At 41.6% G+C, this 9,532-nt stretch overlaps 1 protein-coding gene across 5 annotated transcripts in view; it reads right to left on the bottom strand.

Moving 5' to 3' along the window:
* Positions 1-9,532, bottom strand: part of LOC102753211 (nuclear body protein SP140-like protein) — a 65,168-nt gene that overhangs the window by 5,271 nt on the left and 50,365 nt on the right. For all 5 annotated transcript variants that reach the window (XM_015561853.1, XM_015561854.1, XM_015561855.1 and 2 more), the window contains 6 exons: positions 8,947-9,018; positions 8,536-8,583; positions 6,833-6,937; positions 4,772-4,914; positions 4,283-4,318; positions 3,255-3,296 (listed from right to left, as the gene is read on the bottom strand). In XM_015561853.1, the coding sequence (XP_015417339.1) occupies positions 3,255-3,296; positions 4,283-4,318; positions 4,772-4,914; positions 6,833-6,937; positions 8,536-8,583; positions 8,947-9,018 (446 nt within the window). The remainder of the gene's footprint in view (positions 1-3,254; positions 3,297-4,282; positions 4,319-4,771; positions 4,915-6,832; positions 6,938-8,535; positions 8,584-8,946; positions 9,019-9,532) is intronic.

The following is a 9,532-nucleotide window of genomic DNA, read 5'->3' as shown; positions in this document are numbered from 1 at the left end:
TGTGTGTGTATCTCATTGTTGTTTTGATTTGCATCTCTCCGATGATTAGTGACTTTGAGCATGTTTGCATATGTCTCTTGGCCTTCTGTATGTCCTCTTTCGAACAGTGTCTATCTAGGTCCTTTGCCCACTCATTGATTGGATTGTTCATTTTCCTTTTGTTAAGTTGTATGAATTCTCTGTAAATTTTGGAGATTAAACCCTTATCTCACATATCATGGGCAAATATGTTCTCCCATGCAGATGGCTTTCTTGTTGTTTTGTTGATTTTTTTTTTTTGCTGTACAGAAGCTTTTTATTTTGATGTAGTCCCATTTTTTAAATTTTATTTTCTCCTTAGTCTACATTGCCCTAGGAGCTGTGTCTGTAAAGATATCTGAGTAGAGATTTTTAGAAGACATTTTGGTCTGCAGTGACGTTCAGGAGGAAGCGGCTGTATTAGGTCAGGAAAGTTTTCCCTATGGAGACAGAGATTCGGCTAGCAACAAAAAGGGTGAATTAAAGATAATCTGAGATATTTATTATTCTGTTGGAAAAATATGGTTCAGAAATACAGTGTCTTATCTGGTTGTCTATATTGTCTCATCAAAACTGACTCATCAAAGAGTGGTTTACTGAGAATTTAATATGATGGAATAAACTCCTGAGATATCACTGCACCTCATTTTCTCAACCATACATTCCCCATGAGTTTAAGAGCCTGGGAAGGTATTACTGGATGATGGATTCTGTGCCTGGAGGGACTTCGGGCCTGTGACAGTACCTCCGGGTTGGAGAGACCCTAGGCATAGATGACCAGGTAAATGCCAGGCTAGACTGAGCTCTTTAGCTCTGGGAGGCTAGGGAAGATGTCCCAACTCAGCTTGGCATGAAAGGTGTGGAGGTGCCATTTCTGAATGTCCAGAGAGTATGGCAATGACAACCACTGGGTTCATGGATGATCTGGTGCTTTGTTCTATATAAGGAAGATGGAAGAACCCACAAAACTGAATGATGCTGGGTCTTCCACAATTTTAATATGCAGGTCCTTCATTGAGTGAAGTCAATAATTTGACAGTGTTTGCATCTAAGTATTGTGGAATGAAAAAAACACAGTGAAGATGGTAGAAATTATAGACAAAGTAAGAACTGGCCAAGGAATGAATCCATTGGGCTGTGAGAAAAATCATGTTTTTCTTTATTTTGTGTGTGGATGATAATCTATGTGGCAACAACATGTGAATCTCTACATATTAAATTTCTATGTATGAGGGTCATGTGTCTGTGATGGAGAAATGTCCAGAAGTTTTTGGCTCCACCTGAGCAGATAGATAACTGTTTGAGGAGAACTCTGTGGTGGGGGAATGTCTCACCCAATGTGTTGGTAACAGCTCTACACTTAGATGAAAATATCTTGTCTACACAATGGGTTAGAAGGAGGAATTCACATTGTCCTGTGATAACGTAGGTACAAAATAATGCACAGACTTGAGGACTGGCTCACTCAGTGATGGGCGGTTGAGATGCTGGCGGGTGGTGAGGAAGTGGGGAGGTGACAGGAAGTGCCATTCCACTTCTTCCTTCTAGAAACACTATGCTTTGTTCTCTGATTCTCTACTCCCTTGGATTTACTCCCATAAAACTCTGCCTCTTCTTGAAGGGTCCTCACTTAGAATGTTGGAATTCCTTGGTGCTCTGTCCTACGTCCCCCACTCCTTCACCGCTCCCATGACCATGCTTACCTTACTTATCCTTAGACTTTAAAACCTGTGTCCCTGTTCCCCTTCTGAGACCCTAAACCTCCACACTCTACTTTCCATTATCTCCAGTTAGAAGTCTTTCATCAAGTCTAAAATCCACCCTGTCCCCAACTATATTCCTTGTCTTCCTGTCTGTAATCTGCTCCTCTTTTAGCTTCCATCTCACCAAGGAACCCATAATTCACCCAGGAGCCCAGAATTGAAGATGGATTCTGCTTTTCTCCACACCTAGATATCCAATCTATCAACAGTGTTGCAAGTCCAAATTTTTAAATATCTCATCTCATTCTCAGTGCTTCTGTGAGTTCCACTGCTACAAGAATGTAGAGGCCCTAATCATAATACCATCTTATCAGGAAAGAAAAAAAAGGTCTGCTACTAAAGTTACAAATCATAACAGTCAGAATATCATCTCTGGGTCCAATGAGCTTGGGTGAATTGGACTATACCCCAGTTTGTACATTCTCTTCATTTATAAGTTTAATATAAGAAGAGATACAAAACTTACATACATGTATAAGGAAATTCTAAGCTGCAATGTGTCTCTTGCCCATGTTCTCCCTTTCAATAGGAAATCTTGTATAATGCCTCATTAGGGACATCCTTGGGCACATCCCACATGGGCCTTGCTGACTCTGGCATGGGGCCATGTAATTGTTTATCCTTTTTGTCATAACAAATGAGACTCATGGATGCTGACCGCCTATTGTTAGGCTTTTGGGTCAAGGCTTCTGAACTGTAGGTATCGTTAGAATGAATTGATGTCCTTCCCATCTGGAACAATGACTGCCTCAGTTTTTACCTCCAGCCTGGAGCAGAGAGGCCATGGACAAACTACCCAGTTTGATCCAAGGCATAATGACCTGAGAGGTGACACCACCTGCCTATCTGAGTGTCCTAGGACCCCTGCCCACCCCATTAGTTATTTCCCCATGTTACACAATTGGGGAACACTCAGTACATTTCTCTGTAGGACTCATGACAGGATGTACACATTGCTCTGAGTACATTTCTCTGCAAGACTCATGACAGGATGTATACCTTGAATCATCAACCTGGTGAGGCCTGTTCCTTCTGTCTGATGTGTGAAACCATCTTATCACTGGCTGAACCATGGATTGGATGTTTGATATTTTCCTCTCTTTCCTTCTGCTTTCTTTAAAATTCTGATATCCTCTCGAATTTGCTCCCTACCCCTAATCGGCAAGCTAGCCCTGCCCATTTCTACTTCAAGACCCATCTCTAGAGACCCCAGTGGTGTAGAGCTCTGCCTCCCATACTAATGGGAAAATAGGAAGGTTTCCACCAAACAAATGGAAAGGATGCTTTCACATTGAGACACCCAACTCCAGAACCATTTACCTGGTATGGGTGATGCATTTGCTGTTCTTTACTCATCACACACAGCGACATGTTCTAACTGAGTGTGAGCATGCTTCAGGGAAAGACAGCATGACAAAGATAATGTATTGAAAAGGCCTAGATTACTCTGGGGTTACAGGTGGCAATACTTACATATGGGTCCATAATGTTATCACTGTGAGAATCTGGTACTATCTATAGAAAACAGAGAAAGATCGAGTGACAATATTGAATACGAGTTTTCATTAACCACACATTTGAGCATACTTTTTATGCAAAGGATTCATGCCTTCCCTTTGCTTTACATCTGCTTTTGTGAGTCTATATATCTAATTGGAGAATAAAAAACATTAAATTATGTGTCAGTGATGGTTTGGCCCAATGCAAATTCCATTCTGTGGATCTTATACCCAAGGTGGCTTTTGTGAAGCCATGTAAGGAGGGAGGCTGGCCCTGGTTTTCACAGATGGAATTGGAGCTTAAATGAGAGACTCAGACTGAGGACTCATCACCCACAGCCCCCAGTGACCACAGGGCCCATAGTCCGGGGTGCCAAAGAAATGTTTCTGTAGACTCCACGGCCTCTGCAGCTCTCCTGGGACACAGCGCTAAGGATAAAATGGGTACAAAGTCCCAGTTCTGCATCTTTTCTTGAAGGTGAGTACCTCTCTACTGTCTCCTGAATCCCAAGGGCTTGCATCGTCCTTGGGTATCTGTGAAATGACTGGGCCTCCTTTCAGCCTGGGGGAATGACTACCTCAGCTCTTACCTTTAGCTGGGGCAGAGAGGCCATAGAGAAACCACCCAGTGGACCCAAGGCATAATGACCAAAGAGGTGGCCATATAACTCCTGCATCTCTGGGTGTCCTAGAACCCCACCCTATCCCATGAGTTATTCTTCCATGCTAGACAATGAAGTTGAAACAATCATATAAGGTCAGCTCTGTCTCATTATCTATTTTAAAGGATTAGTCTCACCTCTATCTCTTATGTTTTAATGCTTGAAGAAGTTCTGGTCTCAGACACTGTAATGTTTGAAAGCAGCAAGTGCAAAAATCCCCATATTATAAATAAAATTTTACTAGAATTAATGAAGTTAGGAGCCATAGAATAAGGCCAGAGAAATGGAAAATCAACAATATTATAGGTGAGATATAGGCAGAAATTCATGCGATAATTACCTTTCTTGTTCTCGGTGGGTCTGGTAGAAATCCTTTCTGAAAGAGAAATGAGATTAATGCTGTGAGGAGTCTTTGTGTCCTCTTTGTACTTCTGTACTTTTTCTACTGTTTTGAGCTTGGTATTTCCAGTGCCTCCCAGATACATTACTATGCTACTTTATTGGTCCCCAAAGCCTAAGATGGCCTCCTCTGCCCCCCATTCCCCAATTTAAATTACTTTCCTGTGACCATATTACACAGTGGCAACTACTAGTGACAGAGTCAAGGCCACAATTACTGTCTACCTTCAAAGGGAGAAGAGTTCATGCACTTAGAATTACACTGTGATAAAGTGGTCAAGATAATACCGGAGTGGAATGTTAGTTAGTAATAGCATGCATTGTGACCTGCTCAAAGGAAGTCATGATGGTTTTCTGAACATCGATAAAGCTTGGAGTTTGTGAACTATGACACTCCATCCTTAATGGAAGCCCTTTGTCATTAGGATACCTTAATCAGGTATTTCAGGGGATATCCACCGCAGCGCACACTCAGCTTCCAATTCTTGGACCTTTCGTGGTTTCCTTCAATTTCAAATTCCTTGAGGGTGAGCTGCTTCCCATCATTTGTCTTTATACACTTTGCTGAGATTCCTGTGAGACCGGACAAGACACGCTGAGCTCCCTTTGTTGCAGGGAGTGTCCCTGACTGTGAAAACCCTAGAACTTGGCCTCCTACCACCCATTTTGGGCTTAGAATCAACAACCCAGAAGAGCTGAGTTCCCTCTTAGGGGCCCCACAACAACCTGAAGGGTGGTGGTAGAAGGGACTCCCTGCCATGTGTGCACACTTTCCTTTACTGTGCAATGAGAAGGGCAATAATTATTACTAACATTTTCTTTTAAAAAGTATTTAATTATATTCAAGAGAGAGAGAAAAAAGTATGACTCTTAAAAACAAAGACGAGGATTCTTTCCCATCCCTTCTCTGAGACTCAGAATAGAGCCAGGCTGAATTTCAGAGAGGGTAGATGAGGGCATGTAGGTGGCCAAGTGGCAGCTGTCACCACAGCCACATCTGTCTAGTCTTGTGCAATGTTGATAATCCAGTTAATGGCAGCAATTATTTCTCATATTTTGGATTCATGGCTATTTTATGTGGAAAGTAATTATGGAAATGTTATGTGGTAGTAAAAGTTAAATTACTCATATGCAATATAGTCATAGGGCACACATTTATACTTGTTGATGTCTAAAGAACTCTATTTTGGGAGGGGGGATCAATCCTGGCTGCCAAACATTTGTGCTGTACTTTAACAATTATAATTTTCAAGTTATTTTATATCTGTTATTCCATTTTTCCCCTCATAATAATATGGTGAAGCAAGTTTTATTACTATTCCCATTTTGTAGAGGAGGAGTTTAGGATGAGAGAGAAGAATGGCTTGGTCCAGTTGCAACAGACACTCTTGATATAGCTGAAACTCAAAGCCAGGTACCCTGATTCTAAAACCTGTGCTCCTGGCTAGCATAAGGTGGTACAGGTGCCCTAACTGGTTTGGCTCGGTGGGTAGAGCATTGGCCTGCCGACTGAAAGGTCCCAGGTTCGATTCCGGCCAAGGGCATGTACCTTGGTTGCGGGCACATCCCCAGTAGGAGGTGTGCAGGAGGCAGCTGATCGATGTTTCTCTCTCATTGATGTTTCTAACTCTCTATCCCTCTCCCTTCTGCTCTGTGAAAAATATATAAAATATATTAAAAAAAAGGTGGTACAGGTGTTGCAGGGAATGGGACTGTGAAGTTGTTGTTGTATTTCTCAAATGTGTACATTTCTACCCTGATATTGAAGCACTTGTTCTTGGGCTGGGTGCTGGATGGGCATTATAGGGACTTTTCCTTGGGGGAAAGGAAAGATGGCCTGGTAGGCTAATGTTTATGAATTTTAAAAGTGAGGAAATGTCATCTTTCCTCCAGTCTATTTGAGATGCTGTACAGAAAAGACCTAAGAGAGCAAACCTGAGACAACTACCTTTAGAAATGTCTGCTTCCAAGGCTGATCCTTGGCTGACATCTGAAAGCCTGGATTTTGGGAGGGGTCCCACCGTTCCCATGGGGCATGTGCTGAACACTTTCTTTCCTTCTGGAAGTCTGGAATGTTGGCAGATGTGAGGTAAAGTGTACCTATGTGGCTAACTCCTGGTAAAAACCCTGTGACTCCTAGGCCAGGGCAGCTTCCCTGATAGATAACATCTCACATGTGTTGTTATGAGTTGCTGCTGGAGAATTAAATGTGTCCTGTATGACTCCACTGGGAGAGGACCTTTGGAAATTGGCACCTATTGCCTTTGGACTTTGTCCCATGTGCTTTTGCCTTTGCTGATTTTGCTTTGTGTCAACTTAATAAATCATAGCAATGAGTTAGACTATATGCTGAGGCCTGTGAATCCTCTTAGTAAATCACCAAGTGTTGGGATGGTCTCGGAGACCCTGACACAGGTGTCTAGCCCCTGAACAATATAATATCCACATGGATAGTTTCCAGTTGAAAAGCGTAGAAGACCAGAAAACTTACCTTGTTTCATTTTCTCTTTATATAATTCCCCCTTTGCTGGACCACAGGTCACGGGAAGTATAGAGCGTTTAAAGTTCATATGTTTATCTCTGGGAATTCTTGGACCTGCAAGGAAGCATTATTATTATTATTACTTTCATTTCATTTTCTTCTAACTGTGCCCTCTTTCTTCTCACCCATCTTGAGAGCCTTCTTTTATAAATCAAAACGTAGTGGAGGGAGTTTCCCCATGAACAACATTTTTCTTTTATGGCAGGTTAGACACACAATGATAATGTCATCCTCCATTTCTGTTCTCTGAAATCCTGCATAATAGCCTCATGTGAAGGACCTGAATTCCCAAGCTTGTTGGCCACAACTACCTACTGCACAATGATTTTTCTCCTGTTTTTAAGGAAGATTTCTAGCCATATTATTGCTTTGAATTATGTGGATGGAAAAAAACCCCTCAACTTTTAGTTGTCTCCCCATCTGAGGCCCCACTGGGGGAACAGAGAACAGGATGACAGTGGGGAACTTAACAGGAACAGTGTCTGCCTTCCCTCCTTGCTCTCTGCCTTGTTTTACTTCTCCTTCATGTGAACTTTCTGTATGGATTTCACTCTGTGAATCAGGGCAGGGTTCTCCTAGAAGAAACTGCAGATTGCCCAGGAAGAGGGCCTCTGTACCTCCTTGGGGTGGGGCACTGGCTCTGATTCTGCTGAAGTAGGGGTTGAAAGTCTTTTAAAAATATATATTTGTATTGATTTCAGAGAAGAAGGGAGAGGGAGAAAGAGGAACATCACTGATGAAAGAGAATCATTGATATTGATAGGTTGCCTCCTGCATGTTCACCACTGAGGACTGAGCTCGCAACCTGGGCATGTACCCTGCCGAGGAATGGAACCATGACCTCTGGTTTATAGGTTGATGCTCAACCACTGAGCCACATCAATCAGGCTGAAAGTCTTAAAATGAACTTTAGTAGCAGCAGCACCTACTCCTGTCCTTCTGGCCAACATTAAGGGGGATCCATGAAAGATATACACGAGGGCTTCTGTCTGGGATGGGGAGGGTAGGTTGTCCCTGGTCCTTTCAGAGTCAGTTCTTTTAGAGCTGGAGAGGGCCTAGGGGACCACTCAGTTGAGTTCATCTGCCACTTACCCATTTACAGAGGAGGAAATTGAGGCAAAAAGAAGAAATGACAAGCAGAAATTACATAATAAAAGGAATGTTAGAAATTAGGACACAAGTCTTGTATTACCAGTAAGGGCCCCCCTTGGTGGGCAACTGATGGGTCTCTATGTGATCAAGAGAAGGGTCAACTAAACAGCATGTTAGTCACACACTTCATATTTTTCTCCTTAAAAGTTATCAGTGCAGTGAAGGGAGCCCTACCTAGGCCCAAGGAGGCTTGTGCTCTCTCACAGGTCAACTGATCAACATCAATAAAGTGGGTGTTATGAGCAACCTGTTGTATTGTTGAAATTGCCAAGGTTGATGACTACCCTGACATTTGTTACTGGCTGTATCAGCCAATTAAGAAATTTATTGGTCACTCAGAAGAAGGGAGAGGGAGAGAGAGGAACATCACTGATGAAAGAGAATCATTGATATTGATAGGCTGCCTCCTGCATGTTCACCGCTGAGGATTGAGCTTGCAACCTGGGCATGTAAAATGTAGATGCTTAATTACTAAAAGTATATTAATCACTTCTTTTTACCTCTTTTTCTGCTTCTTTTCAAAGGCCTGTTGTTGACTGCTTTTATCCCTAGGGGGGAAAAATAACATAAATGTCTCTTGTTTATAAAATTGCAGTGCAAATAGTAGTGTTTTAGAAAAACACCCCAGCTGTATTTCCAGTCAGAACATTAGCAATTTAGCAGACGTGGCCCTGCCATGACCCCTGGGCCCTGGATTCTGTTTGTGGATTCATTACCAAGTTACTTGTTTGCAGTGTTATCTTTCAATCCCTGATGAATTTTGGAATTGACTAAATCTGGTATATTCCTCAACAGTTAGTATAATTACATAAAGTGATTAGGGAAATAGGTTTGTTACTTAAAGCAAAGAATATAGCAGGAGAATTTAGATGTTTTGTAATTGAAAATGTATCCATCTTTAAAAATTTTACCTTTTGGTTTGCTTCTTTTCCTTGGGACTCTGTTATTCAGAGACTGGATTCTATCTCTGCCTCTGCTTCTCACTGAAAAAAATAAAAATAAAAACAGACACTGTGGAAAGTCACATTGTATATAATAGTGCTTTTTAAACATTCCATTTTACTGTAACTTTTCAAGAGCCCAACATATAAAGACAAATATATAACCCATAGCCTTATATTTACCAAGCCTTAAATGTTTAAGCAAGTTTAATTTTAGATTTCATTTTCTTTACCCTCACATTAATCCTAATTTATTTATACTGACTTAATTATAAAAAGAATTTAAGACAGAGTTTAATTTGTATCTCAAGGAACACTGAGAATAATAATAATGAGAGCTAACAGTTAACACATGCTTATTATGTGCCATACATGAATATATATATTCATGTATGGAACATAATCCTATCTAATAATAGACAAACATGGTAATTGACCATACCTTCACTACGCCTCCCATTGGCTAATCAGTGTGATATGCAAATTAACCCAACCAAGATGGCGGCTGGCAGCCATGCAGCTGAAGCGAGCAGGAGGCTTGCTTGCTCCAGTGATG

This window comes from Myotis davidii, unplaced genomic scaffold (assembly GCF_000327345.1).
Source record: "Myotis davidii unplaced genomic scaffold, ASM32734v1 scaffold370, whole genome shotgun sequence".
NCBI classification, from domain to species: Eukaryota; Metazoa; Chordata; class Mammalia; order Chiroptera; family Vespertilionidae; genus Myotis; species Myotis davidii.
Note: the sequence above shows the minus strand (reverse complement) of the source record. Positions and strands in the feature narration are given on the sequence as shown.